Source organism: Pseudopodoces humilis, chromosome 26 (genome assembly GCF_049639895.1).
Source record: "Pseudopodoces humilis isolate 2021_Gansu_Grassland_sample_001 chromosome 26, ASM4963989v1, whole genome shotgun sequence".
Classification (NCBI taxonomy): Eukaryota; Metazoa; Chordata; class Aves; order Passeriformes; family Paridae; genus Pseudopodoces; species Pseudopodoces humilis.
The window spans coordinates 6,489,775-6,513,564 of NC_142225.1; the positions used below are offsets into that span (position 1 = coordinate 6,489,775).

The 23,790-nt window shown below is 51.4% G+C and overlaps 1 protein-coding gene across 2 annotated transcripts; it reads left to right on the forward strand.

Moving 5' to 3' along the window:
- Positions 1-2,730: 2,730 nt before the first annotated feature.
- Positions 2,731-17,911, forward strand: TAFA3 (TAFA chemokine like family member 3). Of its 2 annotated transcripts, none has more exons than XM_088067149.1 (6): positions 2,731-2,830; positions 8,026-8,110; positions 8,376-8,497; positions 14,433-14,582; positions 15,556-15,680; positions 17,005-17,911. In XM_088067149.1, exons 3-6 carry the CDS (start codon positions 8,380-8,382, stop codon positions 17,014-17,016), a joined length of 405 nt encoding a protein of 134 aa, XP_087923275.1. In that variant the 5' UTR covers positions 2,731-2,830; positions 8,026-8,110; positions 8,376-8,379; the 3' UTR covers positions 17,017-17,911. The 2 variants fall into 2 exon arrangements, with proteins under 2 accessions (XP_087923275.1, XP_087923276.1); XM_088067150.1 differs by having other exon boundaries at positions 8,379-8,497.
- Positions 17,912-23,790: the final 5,879 nt, after the last annotated feature.

The following is a 23,790-nucleotide window of genomic DNA, read 5'->3' on the forward strand; positions in this document are numbered from 1 at the left end:
TCTCCCTGGACTGCTGTTTTGACAGGCTGGGAATCTGCACTGAAATTCCCTATTGTCAGCAAAACCTTCTGAAAAGGGAACAAAATCCTTGGAGGTGGGTATTCAGTGCTGAGACAGCCTGGAGGCACTGGGGCCTCCTCAGATGAAGGGGATAAATAAACTTGAATCTTAATTCAGTGATCCACTGAAAATAGGGTGTGATAAATCTTCCTCGGGAATAAAATATCAGGAGTTCTGCTTTTTCCAGCTTTAATAAAATAATTTGTACCCTTCTGCCTATTAGCAGCTGCAGGTAAGTTGATTGCACTGAGCATTTGAAGTCTTCTGACACACCCATCTGCCTTTGCATAACCATTTGTCCCTAACCTTTCTTGTACCCCAAGCCCAAATCCATGAGTTTTCTTCTTGGAAAGGAAAAAAAAAGCTGTTTGCTCACCTGGAAGGTAGAGAAGGATTCCAGGCATGGGACAGATTTCTTACATGGGAGAAGGATTTATCACTAAGGATACATCAGGAAATGTTGCTGGGGTTTTCTTGGCCAGTTCCTTTCCAAACTTGGCTTGCTATGGATACTGGAAACTTGGGTCCCCTCATCCAGTAAAGTACTGGGCTCCTTGAGGAGTCACAGCCAGGGAAGAGAGCAAGGCTGAAGGCTGCTGCTGGACACTCAGTAAGAAGTCAGGATGATGATGATAAGGAAAACTGTGTTCACTTTCACCAGAATTTAAATTAAACCAGTTTTACTGAAGTCTTAATTCCTCCCCTGCATTTAAATGCTGTGATCTGGAAAGCAACAAGTTTATATTTCTGTATCATTACATCAATAAAGAGCTGGAGTTTTGTAGGCTTCCTTATTAAATAATCTGGCCTAATTTAATTGGAATTTGTCTGGTGTGGAAAATAGCTTTGATTTCATTTGCTCTTGATCATTCCACTAAAACTTTGTGATCTGAAAGTAGTATGTTTGTATTTACTTACCACAGCACTAGAGACCTGCATTGGCAGGCTCTTGATCAAATTATCTGGTGAATAAAAACAGCAGATTTAATCTAGTTTCATACTGGTTTTTTTTGTCATTATTATTAAAGCCCTCTGATCTGAAGAATGAGATGCTTGTATTTCCTTAATATCTTATAACTGGGGTTCTTGTAGAGCTTTTCTTATTTCTTTTGAGTAACCAAGTCTAACTAATTGAAATTTAACATATGGCAATATTGACTCTGTAAAGGGGGAAAAGGAACTCAGTTTCCTAGAACAAAATAGCAAAGTAAGCTATTCTGGTCGGGAGCTGGGGTACTCTCCCCTGGATACCTGTGTGCATTTTGGGGGTTGTGGGTCCCCCCAGGAGCTGGTGGGTCACCTCAGGGCATCTGCCTTGCCATCTGTCTGGTGCCCTGGGGAGGCTGCCAGGGGTCCCAACCTGGCACTTGGCTGGGACTCAGTGCTTTCTGGGGAAGGGAGGGGGGATGCACAAAGGCTTTGGGACCCCATGGATAGCAAATGGCTGCGAAATTTGCAGACTGCCCACATGTGATTTGTCTGAACAGCTGCTGCTCACTTTTAACTCAACTTGGTCTTGGAAATTATTCCACACTTCCAGCTGAGCGGTGGAGTGGAAGGTCCAGGAGAAACCAGAGAGCTGTCTTCAGAAACCAAAGGCTTTCATCGATGTGCAAATAGGTTTGAGCAAAACAACGAAAATGAGTGCACGTAGCTTCAACCTTTCCTCTCAGCTGTGCTGACGTTGCAGGTCTAATTCCTGGCAACAATTGTGAAAATTGAACCTTTGCTTTTGCTCTTTGTTGGTGTTTTAAAGCCTGTTGCTGCCTGATGCTCCTCTAAGGAGCCATGCAAGCTGTGTCCTGAGGGCACCAAGAGAAGTTTTTTGGACAAGCCTGGAACTGCCTTGGGAAAAGAACTGGCCCAGGTTGGTGTTGTGGTGGCAGGTGCTGGAATCCCCTGTGTCAGGGAGAGTCTCCTGCAGAACACGATCCAGGCTGGTGACGCTATTTCAGTTCCAGGGAACCTGAATTTTGGTGGCTTGACACCAAAGACAGGCTCACGTTTTGCGGAGAAGAGGGCTGCAGGAGTGGTTCCATGTCTGTCTGTTCAGCCCCACACCATTCAGCAACCCTCCGTGCTTGCAGAGCCATCATACCTTTTTCTGGGGAGAGAAATTGGTTTGGGGGTAAATTAGGTCTGACTAGGCTCATCCTTTGAAAAGGAGAATGCCAGGGCCCACAACCGGTCTGGCCGGCTGTCCGTCCATCCCCGCACATTCCATATCCTTGGAGTGGCGGGGCCATCACCCCCCTTTGTTTTGGTTTTTTTTGGGGGGTCGGGGGGGGAAGAAGGGGTTGTGTATGTAAATAATTTTTCCGGTAAATTCTCTCTGCCCGTTCCTCCTCCCCGAGCGCCTTGACGGGCCCCGGGGCTGACCGGGGCGGGGGCGGGCGGCTCTGCGCGCAGCCGGTGCCGGTGCCGGTGCCAGCCCGGGGTCGCGGGGCCGGTCCCCGGGCGGCAGCAGCAGCAGCAGCAGCAGCAGGCGGTGCCGGTGCCGGTGCCGGTGCCAGCCCGGGGTCGCGGGGCCGGTCCCCGGGCGGCAGCAGCAGCAGCAGGCGGCGCTGCGCCCCTTCGCGCCGGTAGCGGCTCCGCCGGGCTCCGCTCCGCGCCCGCCGCCCCCGCCCAGCCCGCGCTGCCGCCGCCGCCGCCCGGCGATGCCCGCGGCCCCCGGGGGCTGCGGCCCGCGGAGGCGGCGCTGACCCGGCGAGCAGAGCGGCCCCCGGCCATGGGCAGCGTCGGCCCCCGCCCGCAGCGAGGCCACCGGCAGGTACGTGCGGAAAGTTTGGCGGGGGGGAACGAGACGGCATCCCCGGGGCGACTCTCTCGCGGTGCCCGCTCCGAGGGGCCGCTGGGTCCCGACGAGGGCCGGGGAGCCGGGCTCAGGGGGCCCCCGGGATCTGTGTGCCGGCGAGCGCCCGCGGCACCGGGATGCCGCTGCAGGGCTCCGCCGTGGGGACCAGCGCTCCCGGTTCCGCCCGGCCGCCCTACGTCCCTTCGCGGTCCCCGCGTGTCCCGGTCCCCTGTCGGCCCGCCGGGGCTCTCCGGTGCCGGTACGGGGCCCCGGAGGGCGCAGTGAGTTTCTTGGAGCCAGCTCTGCCCTGCGCTCCATTACCGGTGACTCCGACAGCGGGGGCTGTGCGGGGATTCGGACCCGGTGGGGCCCTGTCCGGCCACCGGCTCTGGGGGTGGGCTCCTCACCGATGCTGTTTTGCCGGCGCTGCGAAGCTACTCGCCTTTCTGGGAGGTAAAGCACTGCTGGAGAGATCCCAGATTCTGCAGCCAAGGATCCTCCTTTACTCTGGAAGGGGCCATGGGTCCCAACTGCTGCTGCCTTCAGCACAAGCTGTGAGCTCAAGCAAAGCCTTGACCAGGACACGATCGGATGTGGGCTTTAATTTTCCTCTGCTTCCTCTCTCTCTGCTGTAGCTCCTCCAGCCAGGATGGGTTTGCCTGTGGGCCAGCACCAGGCTGGAGTAGAGCAGTGGCACTGAGAGCCAGCTGCCTCGGGGGGCAGCTTGAGGGGCACAGGATGAGCACTGATCAGATGGCCCCATCACCACAAGTAGAGGCTCAGTGGTCCAGAGGAGAGTGTGAGTCCAGTCCCATTCTGGAGTCATGAGTTCATCCATGCCATGGGTCCCAAGGCAGGGAAGCAGGAGTCTCTTGCTCATCAGCCACCCCTTTTGCTGCAGGGAGAGGCCTGGGGGTCTGTTCAGTGTGTGGGTACCCTTTGTCTGGAAGAGCTCATTTGTGCTGGGACACGCACACCCCAGCAAAGGGCCTGCACAGGTGGGATGAATCCCTTGGGGAAACAATCCTGGCACTGGATGAGGCTGAGGTTTGGACTGTTAGCAGAGCTGACCTTCAAAATGCCAATGGCAGTGGGGCAGTGGGATCCACCGAGTGAACAAACAGGAATAGGCCCATGCTTGGGTGGAATTAAAAACTCTCCTGCTCATCTTGGCTGGGAAGGAAGTGCTGCAGATGCTGAAGGAATGAGCAAGAAGCTGGAAATAATAAATCCTTGTAGAGAAGAGGATGAAGGAGCACGCCTGGGGGAAGAAGTCTTTTGTGTTTCTCTGTGCTGCCAGGCCCTCTTTGCCTGGTCAGAGGGCACATGTTTTATGCTGCCCTCATGAGCACATCTTTGGGGCTGGACCACTGTGACTATCCTCGATTAAGAGCTAAAATGAAGTGTGCAGAAGGAATTGGCTCAACCTGGAGCTCTGGGGCTGGGCCAGGCTCTGCTGTGGTGGGGTTTCCCTTTGGGGAGGAGCACTGCAGCCTTGGAGGCAGCCTGAGAGGTGTGGGAGATTATGCACGAGGATCCCACCAGTGCAGCTTCAAGGGGCCATCCAACTCTGCTGCTGTGGGAGCTCCAACTTCCCAGCTTTGCCTCTAATGGAGCATCCTCAGCGCTGCAGAGGGAGCAGGAACCGAGCCAGGCTGCTGGCCTGCCACTGATGATTGCGATGCAGCTCAGTGAGGAGGCTGCCGCTCTTGTGGGTCTGTATTCAGGGCATGGCAGCATCTCACTCGCCAGTCTCCCCAAATACCCTCAGGCTTGTGCCCAGGATGGGCAGAAACAGAGGATTCTGGAGGTCCTGGGCCCAAATCTCACAGTCCATACGTGGCTGAGCATTTCCTCGCCTGACCAGTATGCAGGATCCAATGCTCAGCTGTTTTTTCAGGAGATGAGAGGGAGAAAGGAGATGCCTCCTGCCTATCCTGCCCTTCTGTTTTGTCCTCTTTCTGGCTGCCGAAGACTGAACCATATTAGAGACAGCAGGGAGCTGTTCCTGGAGTGTGTCTGTGCTGGAGAACCTCAGTGAAGCTCCCATGTGGATGATGGCCCATGCCCACATGTGCCTACAGGGAGGAGAGCACCTGGACTCACACAGAGGAACCATCATCCCCTGATATATTGTTTGCAACTGAGATTGATAATCTGAGAGATTGGGGAATTTGGCAGCTCCTTCATGTCCCAGCTCAGACCCAAAAGGCAAAAGCAGCTAAAAAATGTTAGTGATAAAGTCCACAAAATTCCAAACAGCACATAACTGAATGGAGAATACTGGGATTCTCAGTCAAAATTAAGTGTTTTGACATGCCAGAACATCACTCTTCATTTCACTGACATTCCAGGCTGAAAAATCTCAAGTCAGACCAAACATTTGTAGTTGTAATCTCACGACACTGAAGGTTGATAACTGTCAAAACAGCAATTTCTGTGGACCTGTGTTTTCTGATGGGACTTTGGGCACGAGTGGACGCTCTGAGTGCCTCTGCCAGCTCCTTGTCCTCGTGCTGCCCTGAACCACGTGTGCTCTCCTGGCCACCACTGTGGCTCCTGCCCAGCTCAGTGGTTTCCCTTTGGAGTGTGGCATGAACAGTGTGGATTGCATTATTGATAACGCTGTAATTTATTTATGCTTCCTTGGCTGTAGCAAACAGCTCAGCCTTTTTGAGCTAAGTATACTTTGCACTGGGAGTGAGTTGTTGTTCTCTGTGGGATGGATTGGCCAGTGGAGTGCTTGGTGTTTGGTCTAGCTGAGAGGTTTAGGGATGTCTCCTGGAAACTTCAGGTGGGTTCACCCTGGAGGGTTCCGTGGGCAGGAGCTGGGGATGGGCTCCTCCAGAGGGACTCTGGTGTGTGCTGTGGGGCTCAGGCCTGGTGCCTGTGAGCTGGGCTGTGCTCCCTGCATGAAGTGGAGCTGGAGCAGCAGCCAGGAAACCAGCATCTCCTGATGGGGACCTGGCTTCTCTGCTGGAAGGCACGTGGGAGGTTTGTTGGCACTGGGGACTCACTGTCACAAAACTTGCATTGGCACTGTGTCTCCTGTCCTCACATCTGGGCTGCAAGGCTGCTGCATGCTTGTCCAGCTGGGACACAGCTCCTGCGTGGGCACATCCCCAGGCCTGGCTGCATGCAGTGCTGGGGCACACACTGCCTCTGGATTCGGGTGCAGGACCGAGCAGCTCGGAGAGAGCTGTTTGCTTTGTCATTGAGCAAACAGTGCATGCTTCAAGCTGACAGCAGTATTTATACAGTGGGCAGGCGCATCTCCAGAGGGACTCCAACAGTACCAGCTGTTGAATGATTCCCCTCTGAGAAGCCTCATGCAGAGCATATTCTGCCAGAGCACCAGAGATCACCTAAACACGGGCTTACAGGAGCGAGTCCCACAGTCCCATCACATCACCTCGAGGAGCGATGGTTTTCCTGCACATTGAGCCGTACTGGATTCTTTCTGACAACGGAGGGGCTGGAGCAGGAGCAGCCCCTCATCACCCAGCGGGCAGCAATGGAGTCAGGACAGCAGGTAGGATCCTGCCAGCCGCTCTTCAGTCTGTTCCTGGCCAAGCTGACCATCCTACAGCATTAACTAGAAGCATTTCCTTCTTTTTTAGCATAAAATATGTGGTTTCATCAAGATACTTTTGAGTTTTTTTCCTGGGCAAATGTCAATGCTTTTGATGACATTTTCTGATTTTTGTTTTCCAGATGGGAGAATCAAAGTGCAAAATACCACTTTAAATCACCACTTCGGAATGAAACATTTTTCATTTTGAAATGTCAGTTTAAAACAGGACAATTCATTTTTAAATGCTTCAAAACAAGAAATGTCCTTTTTACCACTTCAAATCACTTTGTTTTGATTAAGAATGTCAGCATGTTGTGTCCTGGCTCTTCATTAGAGGAGTCTGTTTCACTGTCTCATGGTCCAGAGCAGACAGAAATTTCAAACATGGTTGAAAATTGAAGATTTCTTCTCTGAGAAATGTGGGTTTGTCCAGTGCACTGCTGGAACTCTGCACTGCCCATGGAGGGGACTGTGAATGCAAGGTTGGCACAGGGCAGTGGTACCCCTGGCAGCACTCCCCATCCTCGGTGTCATCACCACTTGCCTTTGGTATCTTGTTAGTAAGTTATGATCAATCCAGCACTAAAATTTTATGTGGGACATGGTTGTTTGCTGGACCTGGTTAGAGCCCAGCAGGTGATAATGGAGGCTGGGAGGTCACCACGTCACTTGGCAAATGCCAAGCAGTCACGTCACTGTTGGTGCCACTGCCCGCGGAGCGCTGGAGCTGTTCCTGTCTGAAGGGCTGTGGCTGTAAATAGTGAAGAAAACATACTTAAAGGACTCAGCAGTAAAATACAAAACCTTTTGGAATTTTTTCCCTAGTGGCTCTAGATGATGTAAAACTTGGCTTCTTCCCAGCGTGTGCTGCATGGAGTGGGAGTGGTGCCAGTGTGGTGCCAAGAGAGGTTGTTGGCGTGTCCAGAGGTCGCCGATGCAGTTTTGAGTGTGTGGTTGCATGAACTTGGTTTCTGTGCTGGCAGGAGGAACAGCCCCAGGAGAACAATAACACGCTGGGAGAGCGGCCTGCGGCTCCTGGTGCTGCCATGGGCTCTGTGTATCCGACTGGCAATCGGTTGCCCTGTTCCTCAGCTTCCTGGGGGGCCCCAGCACATCCAGCCCATCCTTCTGTTTGTCAGCAAGTGATTTGAAAATTCCAAGCCTTGGCATCGCTGCAAGGGACCTCAGTGACACAAGGGCAAGAACAGCACATAAAACAGCACAGAAAAGGCAGAACCCAAAATGACTCGCTGCTGATCTGCTATGGCTCTTCCCACACACACTGGGTGTGCATTGAGCGTGTGTCATCTGCTTTAATAACCTACTATAAAGGACCTGATTTTGTGCTCTCAGCAGTAAAAATCAGGAGCAGCTCTCAGGTCCTGCTGTTCAAAGGAGTGCAGGGTTATGGGCTGAGCTCCTGGAGAAGTTTCAGGGGTGCAATGGGCACGTGCTCATGCATACGTGTCTCAGAGTGTGTGTCCTGAGTGTGAAGTGGGGCTGGTGAAATTCCCAGGTGTCCCCAGCCACTCCCAGGGACACAGTGACTCACACTGAATGGCAGGTATCACTGCCCATGTCCTTCTTTCTCCTTCAGATGTGCTGATGTCTGCTCCTTGCAAAGACCTGACCCACCTGAGGCTGGCAGATGCACAGATGTGAGCGTGAATCCCCAGTAAAAGGTAACCATCACTCACCTGTACAACTGCTGGTGGGATCTCTTTCTGTCCTGCTGCAATGGCCCATGCTGCTGATGAAGTCTGAGGTCATCTGAGGGTGGTGGGTGAATCCCTTCATCTCCCAGGGCCATGTCCCCACAGCCAGGATACCCCAGTCCTCACAACATTCAGGAGTCATACCACTGCATGCAGGAACATTGGTGAGTGGATCTGCACCTCCCAGCCCTCCTCAGTCCCTCTTCCTCCACATATCTCTTCTTCTTTCCAGTAGAATGAGTGAGAGAGACATACAGAACCTGAGCAAATGGGTTTTCGTGCTCAGTCTCTGCCTTACCACGCTGTGGGGACGACTGACGCTGGCCTCCACGCATCACCACAGAAGCCATTCAGGTAGGGGAGCAAGATCCTCGCTGCTTGTGTCACATGCTTGTGCAATCATCTGTGTCCCCATGATAATGGCAGTACTTTGGGATCATCATGGAATGCCTGCAGTGGGGGATACATGGGGATGAGATGCTTGGTGAAGTTCTGTCTCGCATTTCTTGGTGAGGGGAGGAGGAGTTTCAGGCTGTGGTGCACACCAGGAGCAGACAGGTGTCTCTCTGGGGACAAAATGCTGACAGCCTGAAGCAGCTCAGTGTCCATCGCTGTTCCTGGGGTCTGGGCAAGCCAGGATGAGTGTGCCAGACGTGTGGTGGTACTGGTGTTACTGAAGTTACTGGCAGAGCTGTGCACCTGGCAGCACAGACAAACACCTGGATCCCGGGGCACCTGCTCTCTGCTTCGTGTGCCTCTGCTTGGTAAGGGCATTTATGGGTTAATTTGAAACCGTTCATGCTCTTGATTGACCCCACACCTAACCCTGTCCTACTTCTGTCATTTTTGCCTGACAGTTAAAGCAGTTCTAATCCTGTAATCCCTACCCGCATCACTTAAAACCAAAACACATCTTCTGGAGCGACTCTCTCACCCAATCAGTCCACAGCCACCTGCCTTTCCCTTGTCCTGACCCTGGCTGCCCCATCCTTGCAAGTGTCCAAGCCCAGGCCGGACAGGACTTTGGGCAACCTGCTCTAGTGGAAGGTGGCCCTGGGAGTGTCAGGGAGTGGAGCAAGATGAGCTTTAAGCTTCTTTCCAACCTAAACAATTCTGTGATTCTAATTGGGAGAAAACTGTTCTTATTTTTCTTTTATTTCTTTTTTTTCTGGGTTGACTTTTTGACACTGAATCAGTTCTACAAAGGATATGGGCACTACTGGCAGTTTATGTGCTCGGTCAACCTGCCCAACCCCAGTGCCAGAGAGCCCTGCTCCTCCATGGGATCAGTTTGCAGGGAGCTGTTTCTCTGGGGAAGAGTCACAGCGGGGATTAACAAAGCAGATGAGGTTTGAAGTGCAGATGCCCAGGTGTACTGATGGGTGTGAATTACCTATAAATCTCACTCATCCATGAGCAGCCAGGCTCTTGCATTCATGTGCCAGCAGACACAGAGTCAGGGATGTTTTGCTCTCAAAGACTTACCCAGACCAGACAAAACTGTATGATTTTTATTCAGGAAAATTTGATCCACACAAAAGAGGGCAGACCAGGAGCAAACACGTGGAAGTTTGACCCTGTTCCGTGTCTGTATGAACACAGTTTCTCTCTGCCCATCCTGCTTTCCTGACATTGTAAGAACTTCCTGTGACTGTCTCATCTCTTGGGCTGCGTTTCCATGGTCTCAAAACAGGAATTCTTTGTCTACTTACTGAGTTCATGGGCTTTATTCAACTGTTGTCTGCCCTCTTGTTGCTGCATTTGGGACAGTTTTCAGTGAAGGTTATGTTTGAAACATAATGCTGCATAGTAATGTTGCTTTCATAATGCTGCATTCTCAGTGGCATGACATTTGTGTCCAAGGAAGCTGCAGTTATGTTCCTGTGTGGAGTTGAAGAGGGATAACTGTGTCACTGATGCCTGAGACCCTCAGAGTCAGAGATGCTGAGGGACAGATATATCCAGAGCTTTCATTCCATTAAAGAATTGTGTTTATTCACAGGCAAAACCACCTAAAAATGATCAATAGCAGAGGAAGGTCTTTAATTGTGACCTTGAACTTACAAATTTCTTGAAGAGAGAGTCCACATGCAAACCCTCTGCTGTCCAGGGACACATCTGACTGTTGCAACCAGGTCTGATAATAGAATTATAGAGTACCTCGAGTTGGAAGAGATCCACAAGGATCATGAAGTCCAGCTCCTGGCTCTGCACACAGATCATACCATGTGCCTGAGATCTCTTGTGCCCACCCAGCACATGGAGATGCTGCTCTCTCCAGGCAAAGCGCTGCTTCCTGCAGAATGTGTCTGGATTTAAAGAGCCACATGAATCAAGCGCAGTCATTTGGAAACAGAGTAGGAGACTCCTCAGTGAAGAATGAATCACCAGCAGTTTAATCCCCTATGTAACATGGTGAGGTCTTCATGACGAAAAAGGCTGGAATGTCTGGATCTAACTCCCACAAAGGTGGCCCCAGCACCTTCTAATGCTGATAATCAAAGGGCTGTCTTTGCCTTTATGTTCATCACTCAACCTGAAGCAGAAGTAAAAGGCATTTAAGTCAGGTGGGATTTTTTCTTTTGGGAAATGAGGTTCTCTGGGCATTGCCTGGAACTCACATGCATCAAACTTCTCTTCATCTTGTAGCTCTCCACCAGCAAGCAGTATTTTACACTGAACATGTGGAGTGGTGCCCACACTCCTTGAGACACTCAAAATGTGCCATTTCAGGTTATGCTATAAAAACCCCATGTTCTGTTGCTCATTTAAAGTTCAACCAGAGTAGGACAGCATTTTTATTTTATTTTTGCATGCCGGGTTCAAAAGCCTTTTGCCCTTTCAATTCTTTTATGGTTCCATGAGATAAGCTGTGTCTTTTTAAAAAAGGCTCCAGTGGGGAAATACCAGTTAAATGGGAGGGAGAAGCATGCCAGGGCTTTGGAATTTATCCCAGGCTCTCGGGAGGTTTCCTGCTGTCGGTGTTAAACACACCATCCATCTGATATGCATTTTGTTCCAAGCTTCCTGCTGCTCAGCAGAAGGAGAAGCAGCTGCAGGGAGCTCTGGAGCCCGCAGCTCGCACTGCACGTGGGCTCAGCCTCTCTGCTCACACTTGCCAGGTGTGGGATGTGGGAGCCCCGTGAGGCAGGGACCTCCCAGCACCGCTCTGCTGCTGGTGTCCCATGGCACGGGGATGCTCGTCTCCTCTGCAGCGAGGAGGCAGCAGTGTCTCCTGCTGACATCCTGGGAATCACCATGTCTGAGGCAGAGGGATTCCTTGGCTCTCAGTTACAGCCCCCACACTCCTGTGCTCACATGAACACATGTTGGGGTCTGGCATGGTTCATGTTGCCTGTGGGCCAGAGGTGGGAATACAGGTGAATCTGGTGTGTAGGAGCTGAGGTGCTTTATGCCAGCTGGGGTAGCCTTACCTGGCTCCTCGTGGGCATGTCACCTCTGCTCAAATGCCATGGCCTGGGAAGGGGACGCACTGTGTCCTGCTGCCAGGGCCGGGCTGGCATCGGGAGGGGGCAATTTCCAGTGGCACTGTGTCCTAGGGCAGGGTGTCAGATGGTCACAAGACAATGCAATGGTGAATGGTTTTAAACTGGAAGGAGACAGGTTTTGACCAGATGTTCAGTAGAAATTCCTCCTGTGACAGTGATGACCTGGCTTGAACACACTCCTGGAAGTGTTCAAGGCCAGGCTGGATGGGGCTTGCAGTAACCTAGTCCAGTGGAAGGTGTCCCTGCCCATGTCAGGGCACAGAATAAGATGATTTTTAAGGTCCTTTCCAACCCAAGCCAGTCACTGATAATACAGTTCTAAGACATTTAGGCAAATGTAAGTATTTTGTGGCCTGAGAGTGGGATGGGTCCTGGAGCTGTGTGCTGCTCCTTCAGCTCTGCCATCAGGAGGGCCCTTGCTGTGTGTGCTCCAAGGGGGCTGTGTGGCTGTGCCAGGGGCTGTGTGGCTGTGCCAGGGGCTGTGTGGCTGTGCCAGGGGCTGTGTGGCTGTGCCAGGGGCTGTGCCAGGGGCTGTGTGGCTGTGCCAAGGGCTGTGCCAGGGGCTGTGTGGCTGTGCCAAGGGCTGTGCCAGGGGCTGTGTGGCTGTGCCAGGGGCTGTGTGGCTGTGCCAGGGGCTGTGCCAGGGCAATGGGGACCTGCCCACACAGGCAGCTCTTCCTGGGCAGGGGCTCTGAGGCTGCAGGTCCAGCACCACAGTGCCCCACACTCAGCTAGTAAGGCAGAGGGAGTAAAATCGCTCTTTATCTCTGGGCTGCACCTTTCTGGGCAAATTAAAAGGGCTTTGACACGTTAGCAAACTGCTATTGCATGGTTGTAATGACCGATTTCTCAGTTCTGCCTGGCTCTCCCTCAGCTGAACCTTTTAAAATTAGCTGAAAATGAGCAGCTGGAGAGCAGGAATGCAAGGGAGTGCAGGGGTTGCCTGGGCAGCCCTCCCGGGAAAAGCTCTGCTAATGAAGCTTTTCTGAAAATGAGAACATGGAAGCTTGAGGGTGAAAAATTCCCTGCTGAGGTGCACAGCCTGGAAGAGTGACTCCTTGTGGTCCTGGACCACGGTGTGATAGGAATGTGGGCTCATAGGCAGCCAAAGCCAAGGATCTCTACTTCTTCCTGAGATTATTTGAAAAATCCCATGGAGCTTAAAGAAGGGGCAAAACAGTCATGTTTGTTCTGCAAAGAGCTGCTTTCCTTCTCACTTTCACCGAACTCTACCATTTCTGTATACAAAAAGAATGGAATTCATTATTAAAACTGCATTACTATGGCATTTTAAAGGGTAGATAAAATCTGTGGCCAGAGACGCTATTACAAAATATTCCATATAATAATTGTGTAATTATTATGGACAGAAATGAAAGCAAGTGTCCATTAAAAGAAAATGACCATGAAATAGCAATAAATAAGGGTCAGCTGCCCTGGTCCCCCTGACTTTGGGCACTGGTGGTGGATGGGATCTGCAGAGGACGCTCCAGAAGTGACCAGGAGTGAGGCAGAGCTGGGAGCTGTGACAGGATGGGCAGGATGAGGCAAATGCAAAGTGGGTCAGAGCAACTGCTGAGCCTCATGTGCTGGGAGAGGACTGAGTGTGGGCTTATGCTCAGAGGTGCAGCAGCACACATCATTCCACACAGCCCTGCATGTCCTGCTTGCACCTCCTTCCAAACCTTTCCTCTGGAGGCAGCTCCTGGGGGCTCCTGCCTACACTCCAGGATGTGGAAGGTGTCCTGAGCCAAGCATATGGAACAACCAGGAATGCCCTGATGCCTGCTTACCTGCGTACGTTTTGGGGTGCCACATTGGAATGCAGCTTCCCTGTCCTCTACCCAGCTTGGCTCCTTTTTGCCAGGGAATAGAAGCCTGTTCCCAGTGACCCAAGCTACCTAGGGCATGCCCATGTGTGGCTCTGCACTGCTCCTCCACTGCTCATTAAGCAGGACCTGCAGGGATCTCTGGGGTCATGGAATGAAGTCTTTCAGCCCTTTTTGGCTGATATTGTGCTTGTGTGGGCCATTACCCAGCCAAAGCAGTGATCTGAGATGCTGACCAGCTCTAAACTCTGATCCCAGAGGTGATCAGCCAACACAGTAGTTTTCTACTTTCCTTAATATTTTAATGGCACTGGGAGGGGGAGCAGCAGAGCAGCTTGGATTGCTGATGAACACTCTGACATTTTTCTGCCGCTGCAGGGTGGAAACAGCATCCTGATCCTTCCTTCTCCAGGCAGAGGGTGGGTGATGGCGAGGTGGAGGCATTGATTGTAGCTGGGGTCAGAGGTGATGGTGCTCTGCTTGAAGCCAAAAGCAGCACAATGCACCATCCCATCTTGTAGCAAAGTGGGTTTAATGCAAAGCTGCATTATCATCTGCAATTAACTGGTGTGCTCATTAGTTTCAGTAAACCTCTTGGCTGGCCGTGGCAAGAGGGGATGAATTTTGGGGGGTAAGATGGGCATGAGGGCTCTTAGGAGCAAGAGCTCAGATGCAAGAGGTGTGGAGCAGGAGCCACCACTTTTCTGTACAGGTGGGCTGGGAAGATGCTGTGCCCAGACACCTGTATGTCACCAGCAGCCCTGGGGGTGATTCCAGAGGTTGGGACAGCACCGCACGTGCCGGGCTCTCCTGGGGCCTTGGCCACCGCTCACCCCAGCAGTGTTGCCCAGGGCAGTGGCAGGAGGTGGTCTAGGGTCTCTTGTCAAGGCAGTGGGCAGCAGATGGCCTGAGGTCTCTGGGGTCTGATGGCGGCTGTTTCTCCTCCTGCAGTGCATGTAGAGCCCGGCACATGCGAAGTCATTGCAGCTCACCGGTGCTGCAACAAGAACAAGATCGAGGAGCGCTCGCAGACGGTGAAATGCTCCTGTTTCCCAGGGCAGGTGGCAGGGACAACGCGGGCAGCTCCCTCCTGTGTGGACGGTGAGTATCCATCCTTTTCAATCCCTGACCTCATCTTCACATCCAGTTAAACTGGTGTGGGGTTTCCATGTCCCTGGCATTAACACAGGAGGATTAAGGCATTAACCTGCCCAGGGATCCTGCAGCAGAGCGGTGAGGAAGGCGGCACATTTTGGGGGCACTCTCACTGGACACTCACGCAGTGGTGTGGCTGTGATACTCTGTGCAGCCCTGGGCCACGAGCTGCGGGGGAGTTACTGAGGTTTCAGCACCACTGTGCTGGGCTCAGGTGTGCAGCACCGATCCCTGCACACCTCCTCACCCTGCTGCCACAGCTGGAGGTGGGGATGTGATTCCAGCCATGCAGCACCTTTGCCTGTGAGGAGCACCAAGCAAAACTCAAACTCTGGATGTTTTATTGAATGCCATCACGTGCCATGACCAAAGAGCCATTGGGAGCACCGCCAGCCCCCACCAGCATGGTATTGATTTGCTTGACAGCCAGTGCCCTGCGACTGCAGTTCTGTGCAACACCAAGTAATTCCAGAATGAATTGTTAGGGAAGGCTCTTGCTGTCCCCAGCAGCTTAGGTCATATTGTTCCCAAATAAAAGAGCCTATTCTGGTTGCCCAGACTAGAGGCATGAATCACAAGGCCCTAATAGAGCAGAGTGGTAGAAGACAATCCCTTCACTCTGTTAGTGAAGCCTGAAACAGGTTATTGAGCAGCACTGCTCTCCTTGCTCTTGCTGGGAGAGAGGACATTGGGCTTTTTTTTCCTGGGGTAGTGAGAGAAAACAAGGTGTTCTGGAGGCAGGTGGAGCAGTTGGGTCAGGTGAGGCCAGGCAGGTGACAAGCAGCTCCTTGTGCAGGGCTCCTCAGCGTGAGCTGTGCTGGAGAGAGGGGCTGTATCTCCTGATGTCACTCAAAGGTGAGCAGAACTGGTCCTCCAGGCTGTGCTGCAGCCTGGCCGCTGATCCCCTCCTCTCCCCCAGCCTCCATCGTGCTGCAGAAGTGGTGGTGCCAGATGGAGCCATGTCTCGATGGGGAGGAGTGCAAAGTGCTGCCTGACCTCTCGGGATGGAGCTGCAGCAGTGGCAACAAAGTGAAGACGACCAAGGTGCGTCCCCAGCAGGTGATGGGGGGGAACCCAGCTGTGCCTTCCCCAGCCAGGGGCAAGCAAAAACCAGGAGACCTCCCCAGTTACGTGGGGAAGGAGAGAGCTCCAGCTCCTTCAGGGCACACACTGTTTAATAAGGACTCACTGAGGCAGAGCAGAGGGGCTGGGCTGTGGACTTGTCACTAGTGCTGGAGGGGCTGGCAGGTGTACCACAAACCTGAGTGAATCCCACAGCTTTTCCAGTTGATAATTCTTGCTGGGAGGCTTGCTGTTGGATGGCTCGGCCCTTGAGCAGACATCCTAGGTGTGTGTCTGGAACATCCCAGGGCTCCCAGGGTGTCCAGGTTACTCCCCAGTGCCACCCTCTGCTCCGGGGCAGCAGGCTGCCCTTCCCTACCCAGTGGCACAGCCCTGAATCTGTCCCCGTTCCCTGTCTGAGGCAATCATTTGTGACAGAGCACTACACGATTATTATTTTCATGGCTTGCTGAATGCCCCAAGGAACAAGGTGTAATTAAAATTTTATCAAACTCATTAGTAATTACATATATGCCATGGTTAATCAGTTGCATAATTTTGTAATCATTGTTCACACTGTTGACTGTAATTATTCCTTATGCTTTCGTTTTCCTTGCCCCACATCCCCCACCACAAAATTATTGTATTAAGCAATGTCAGGGTTTTTTTCATTGCTGCTATCATTTTTGTGCACAGAAAGCACTTTCATGCTGAGGTGCTTTTATGGACATCCAAAAAGGTTCCTCCAGCCCTGAGCATCTATCACTGACCAGTAACTGCAGCACTACATTGAGCTGGTTGTCTTTTTCCCCCTTTAGTGTTTTTTGGTTTGTTTCCCCCAGCTACTAACTTAGCCCAAAACCTCTGCTCTGCCTTTGGTGTCTTGAATTCTCACTGGGACCATTCCCATCTGGAATGGGAGCAGGACTCAGGAGCTTCTGCTCTCCTGCCTCATCCAGCAGACCTCTCCGTGGCCAACCTCCTTTTGGGTGCTATGCCCTTCCTTAGGGAGGTGACAGTTTTGAAACACAGACCTGTGTTTTCATAAGGACTTCTGGTAACTTTGGGTGACTTGAGTGCCTTTGGAATGGTGCCAAAGGGCTGGATCTGCATCTCAGTCCCCTGGGCAGCCAGACCTCAGTGGGATGTGCACCCAGAGCACAGAAATCACAGACCATTCATAAGGTGACTCCATTAAATGAAAGTAAAGAGCTGATCTTTCTTGTACCTCTTGAGGCTGTTTGCTGATAATCCATGGATGGGGAATCAGCTGGATGCATTGGTTAACTTCTGCTCTCCTCTGCAGGTCACTCGATAGCCTCCATGCCGCGTGGCACTGGCTGACCAGCCTTGGTGTGGGTCCTGGCGCTGCCATGAGCAGCAGGATGTGGCCCAGTGCCTGCAGAGGTGGGATGCTCCAGGGCCACCATCCTGCACCCGTCAGCAGGACTGTGACAGCTGCTGGATCAGAGCATGTGCTGAGCCCCAGCTTCCCTGGAGGCTGCAGGCAGGGACCCCATTGCAACTGCCAGAATCCCGTCACTCCACGGTTTCCTCCTTTTCTCTGGACACATCCTCCTAAATAAAATACTCCCAGTATGTAAGAGCTGTTGACAATCCTGAGACAGGCAGCAGGCCCCCAAAATGGGCTTTAATCTGAATAGCTGAAATCAGTGCTGTGAGTTGCCTTTCCCTATCTCCTGAGATGCTGAATCCAAGCTGCAGTCAGGAATCGAGAAGCCTATGGTTATGTGAAACCCTTCCCCGTGTGGCTCCTGGCCCTGGGGTTCCTAGGAGCAGCCTCTGAGCTCCAGCCTGATCCTGAGTCACTGGGGGCTGCTGTGCCCTCGGAGCACTGGGCTTTCCTTGCCCCACCGCCTTCCTGCTACGATCACATGCAGCAGATGGGGCAGCATAGTCAGAGGGTGTCTGACAGCCTGTTGGCCCCCAGGGATGGTGAGATGTCTCCATGGCGCATGCTGCTGGTTTCTCCTTCCTTGGTAATTGCGTTAATCAGGTTGAAAATTTAATGTTTTCCACCATGCAAGTCCCAGGCACTGAGTTTCTGCTTGTGTTTGCAATTGAATTCCAGAGTTGTGCGAGGGGATCTCTCTGTGGCTGTGGGATGTCTAGGGCATGCAGATGCCCAGATAGGGTCTCAGACTGAGCCAGATTTTGTTGCAGTAATCCAAAATAAAGAAAAATTTACCACCTCCTGGCCCTGAGCTCATGACCTTCTCCAGGACACAGCATTTCCTGTGGTATAGCGACTGAAGGTGGGGGAGAATGTGAGCTCTGTGCCCCCAGTGTCAGACACGCTTGGGGCCCTGGGGCTGTGGGACCAGCACCTCCAGCCCTGCTCTGGGTCCCTGCAGGGGATGTGCTGGTGCAGGAGGGGCTGGAGATGGCGAGGGGGCCATGACAATGAGGGGGTCGCTGGGTTTGTTGCCACCTGCCTCCTGCCCTGACTCCCAGCACAGGACTCATTATTGAGATGTTTTTGTAGTGGGGTATGTAGTACCCTCTCCAGATGTGATGTAAATACCAGCCTGTGAAATAATAAATTCATTTTAATCTCTTTTCACTCAGCAGCAAAGGGAGGCTCTGGGAATGCTTCTCATGCTGCTGAATCTGAGGTGAAGGGGCTGGGGACTCTGCCCTGGCCATTCCAATCCCAAACAGCTTGTGCAATGGTGGCTCTGGAGGAGAGCTGAAAGCCTTTTGTGGCCAGCAAAGGCTGATAAGCTCATAGTGGTCCTAAAGAAAGGTGCTTTAATTTCTACAGGGTGCTCTCCTGAGAGCTTCTCTTGTCCTGTCCCTCCACCTCTGTGTGGCAGCTCCCACTTGCTGCAGTGCCATGTCCCCACAGATGCTACCCCTACCCAAGGCCAGACTGTGATTGTAAGGTCCCCACCCGGAGTCCTGTCCCCCCTGAGAACCCATGCTGTGAATGCAGAGCAGGAATCTGTTATTTCCAGTAGCAAACATCAGGCTGTAGATGGGAGCATCCCTGTTTGACTGGGCATTTTCATAGTTCGCTCATAATGTGAGGGATCCACTCTGCAGAAGTACTGGACTTGACACCTACATTGATATAAAAATATTTTATTGCCTTCATAATAGGCACCCTTGCAGCTTATTTTTCACTTACTGCAGTCCACAGTTTAGTGAGGAAATAGCCCCTTGGTGTCTCTGCTGAGTGCTGACCTCGCTGCTATCACACCATCCGAGTACACAAATACTGCAAATTGCTGCTCCTCTCCTGGCAGGTAAATGTGTTTCCAAGGAAAATGTTGTGGCCTGCAGGACTGCTGGTGTTATCTCTGGTTCCTGAACAGCCAGGAAGGATGCTCCTGCCACAGCTCCTGGAGCAATAAACCAAGGAGGATGGTGATGGTGATGGGAACATCTCTGGGCTGAGGCAAGGACTTTGATCCCCTGTCTCCTTGCTGCCTCAGTGGGACAATGCTGCCTGCATTGCTGGTCCCCAGCAACCTTGGACATCCTGATCCCTTCTCCCTGCATGTGACCACACTGCTGGTCCCTGAAGGACAAATCAGCCCCTGCAGCTGCATCAGCAACTTGGAGACCCCAGACTCTCACGCCAGGCTCCCAGATCCATCCTGCCCAAGTCCCCATCTTGGTGGGTAAGTCTTGTGCAAAGTTCTGTCTTGGCACATCTGTGCAGTAACTGACTGGGAGCTTGCACAGACAAGATCTGAAGTTGTCTGAGGGGTGATTAGTCAGAGGAAACTCACAGTTAAAGTATTTTCAATATCCTCGGTATTATAATTACACCCCATTCAATTAGTCTTCAGGAAAAAATAAAGTCTTTTGTATTAAGATTTGGTGGAGTATTATTAGAGAGTGAATTAAAAGACAAGGATTCCATTTTACCTACAAATACTAAAAGCATAATGCATAAAATACCCTCAAATTGCAAGCTGACTAAATTTAGAGCTGTGCTAGGAGGTGAAATGAAAGGTAAAAAGAAACCCTTTGAGCAGTACAAGGTGCTGTATTATCAGAGAAATAAGATGGAAACATAATTAACCACCCAGCATTATGCTGAAAGACGGCAAATTGAAATGGGAGACAAAATTAGGTGAAATTGCAGAGCAGGCTCATTTATTTCTGCTTTATAAATCAGTGCTACCTGTCAGCAGTGAAGCCAAGCCATTCCAGAACAGGAGCTTTCCAAGGGATGCTGTTCACAGGGACCTCACCTTGTCCAGGATGGGGCTGCTGTGCTCTCCTGGATGGTGAACTCTGTGCCACTGTAGGAACAGGTGATGCCTCCAAGGGTCACATCTTTGGTGCCCTTTCCTTCACTGGCCGTGGTGCATCCAGGACACATCTGGTGCGCCCTCTTCCCCAAAAACTGGTTCCCTTTCCCTGCTGCATTGCTGCTCTAACTAGTGCCACCCTTGTGACTTTGGCAAGTATTACATCTCACAGGGAACCTACCCCCAGTGGCCTCTTGCACTGATCAGTTGAAGTCCAGTTTAGGGCTGGAGGAACGTTTTCTTTAACTGTGCTAAATTTCCTCCTCTCAGGCTTAATTATTATTATCAGGCTTATTCCCTATAACCTCTGCCCCCTCCACCCTCCTGTCGTTGCTGTGCTTGCTCCTCTCTGCCTGTTTGCTTTATTGCTGCTTTTCAATGAATTCAAACAAGAAAAGAATTGTATTTTCCAGAATTTTACAGAAAGATTTTTGTTAGAATCACCTCAGCTATGCAAAACCATCCCTGTGATCTCCCTGTGCTGTGCTCAGGAGCGGAGAAACCCAGAATTTGCTTATTGAGAAGCAGAATCTGTCTCATCTAGCTTACAGGATTCACAGAGATGGCAGGTGCATGTGGCTGTTCTGGCACTCTTGTGTTTGGACATGAGCACGTGGGTCAGACTTTTTCTACTTTGCCAATACCTTTCACAAAGAAACCTCTCTGGCTTGTTTGTAAGTAGATCCTGTTTTGGGGATGTGTAGCAAATGGCTTCAGCATCCAGACATGCTGCCCCATCCCTCCAGCACTCAGGACAAAAGCCAACAGCAGCCACAGCCCCACCCCAGGATGTGGGGACATGTGGCCCTAGGGCCATGGGGCCATGGGCACCTTCCCCATTGCCTTGCATGCCATGGGACTCTATTAGAATCACCAAGATAAAAATACAGCAGCACAGTCTTTTCTCTAGTTAATACACTGTGATGGGGCTGTTTGAAGCATTAGATGGCTCTCCCAAAAATGCATCCTCATGTTTTATTCAAATGTGCATTTGTGGAGATGTTCTTAAGGGAATGAATCAAATATTCATTCAGATGCTACTGCGCAATAAAGGCAGTCAGGGCAGAAACTGCGCTGCTGGCTCGGGGTAGAGCTGGCCCTGCTGCAGGCAGCTTGACTCCTGCTGGGCCCCAGGAGGATCCCTGGGAATCATGGAATCATAGAATATCCTGAGCTAGAAAGGATCCACGAGGATCACTGAGTCCAGTTCCTGGCCTGCGCAGGACATCCCCGAGAACCCCACCATTTGCCTGGTGTGGATGAGGGATGCTGGTCCTTGCTGCCACCTGCCTGGGAGGCCCCAGCGCTCTCCAGGGGCTCTGGCACAGCCCTCAATGCAGAACTCGTGGATCCATCTGGCCCTGGAGCAGACACTGCTGAACAGGATGGTGAGACACTGGCACAGGTTGCCCAGAGAAGCTGTGATTCCCCCATCCCTGCAATTGATCTAGGCCACGTTGGACAAGCCTTGAAGCAATCTGGTCTGGTAGAAGGTGTCCCTGCCCGTGGCACAAGGTGATCTTTAAGATTCCTTCCAATTCAAACCATTCTGGATTCTACAATTCTGCTGCTGTGTATTTTCTTCTGTCCAGGGTCAATCCATCTGTGCCACACCGAGACAGGTGAGCTGCAGAGGTGGCACTGATCCAGAGGGCAGTGCCCATGTCCCATCTTGCTGCAGTCAAAACCCCAAGCCTGACTCCCATCCCAAACTGGCAGAAAAGGTTAGGTGACCCAAGGGCCGTATGTCTCTCCTGCCCACCTCCACATCTGGATCCCTGCAGGCTTGCAAAGCCAGATCATAGAGTCATACAATCATGCTCTCCCCTCCCCAGGAGAAAGGCTTTTGGACATGAGGGGCTGCACGGACATGGGTTCATCCTGGGCAGACTCTGCTTACTACCTGGATCAGGGATTAAATAGAGGCTTATTTTTATAAAGGGATTTCTAGCCTCGTTTTCCTGCTGGGGCAGCTGCAGTGGCCACAGCAGAAAAAGTGCCATTGGCTGGGGCAGAGCAGAAAGGGAGGATGCAATTTAATTTGTGCATTTCCCAGCTTGTTAATCTCCCGATTTACCGCTGGTATTTGATTTCCATAGCACTGCTTCGTAATAAAGGGATTAGCCCGGGCCATAGGTCTGCTCTGATGCTCATCTACCAGGGATTACTGAGAAATTTTGCAGTTAGTTAATGGGTCAAATAGGTGGAAATATGTGTATGGTTTTGTTGACATTTGCAGGAACATGTTTGCACTTGTTCTCCTGACCCATTCAGCATCCCCTGCTTCCTGTGTCCTGGGGGTCCTGATCCACTCTTTCCTGTTTCCCAGGGTTCCCAATACCCTGGTCTCTGTCTCAGAGGGGTCCCAACCCCCTGCTCCCCATCACAGGATAGTTGCAGTCCCCTCTTCTCTGTACCATGGACATCTCAGCCCGCTGTTCCCAGTCTCACAGGGGTCCCAACCCCCTGCTGTTGGGCCCAGAGCCCCAGAGTCGGGAGCCTCAGCATCTCTCCCTTGTCAGGGTGATGGATGCTGTGGTGGCAGCCAGCAGTGCCTCCAGCTGCCAGTGCTGGGCACGGTCAGGAAGCACCTTGAGCAGTGTGTAAAATCCCTGTGAATTGTGCTTTGAAGTTTTCTTGTGCATGTCAGTGGCACCAGAGGTTAATATATTAGCAGGCAGACCTGGATATGAGCAAGTCAGACATCCCTAATAAATGCCTGCTAATTGAAAATGCAGACAAATTAGCACATGCTCCATTTCCTTCTAATGATGTGCTTTATTCTGGTCTCAGCTTCCCCACATGCGTCAGGAGCCAGCTGAGCCTGGAGTCCTGTGGAGTAGGACTGGCCACCTCCCTTCTGTCACCTTCTCCCCACTGCTCCCAGCCCAGCCTGCTCCTCTGAGCCATCAGGAGTGAGATCCTACAACCAGAGAGGTGCATAATTGATTTATTGTTAACATGATAAAGTGCACGGAGCCAGGATTAAGTAATGATCCTATTAAACACTCCTGGATTTATTCATTTTAGTGAGCTCTAAGTCAATCAATTATTTAAATACAATAATACATAAATACACTGGGAATCCTGTGATTATTACAGGGATTGAGACCATGTCTATTAACAACAATAATAAATATTGTGGATAGTCAATTCTGTAAGGACTTTATGAGTTGTGAAAACTATGCAGGAACTGCAAGGCTGAGAGGTCATGAATGTGGATCAGCAAGATTGCTACGTACACCAGCACCAAGGGAAAATTAGTGTTTAAAATTCCCTGCAAAGACAAAATATAAAATACGAAAGCTTTTGCAATCAGTCACAATAATGAAATTTTGATTAGAAAGCCAGGATCATGCATAAGTTACTGAATCCACCCTACAGGCCAAACAGTGTGCTGAATCCGTGAATCTGGTTGAGAATATTTAGGCTTTGAAGAGAATTTTGGCTTTGCAGTGACACAGGGGTGCCAAATCCATCCAGGATGCAGGTGGACCCTGGGCTTGAGTGCTGGACTCTGGATGCACAAAATTAATTGACCTGACCTGGAGGAGGACAAAGAGGAAGATGTCCCATCGCTGGTGCTTAGGCAGGTGGGTCTATGTCTGCCAGGACACATCCCATGATTGATGCCACAGTTACCACTTCCAAATCAATATTCTTAGAAATGTCCATCACTCGTACCTCATCCAGTGATTCTGCTTGTTTTCTCTCTTCAATAGTCAATAATTTGCTTTTTAAACAAACTGGCTTTTTCTCCCTTGAGAACCATTCCCCCAGGTTCCCCTCAGTGCTCCATGTATGTT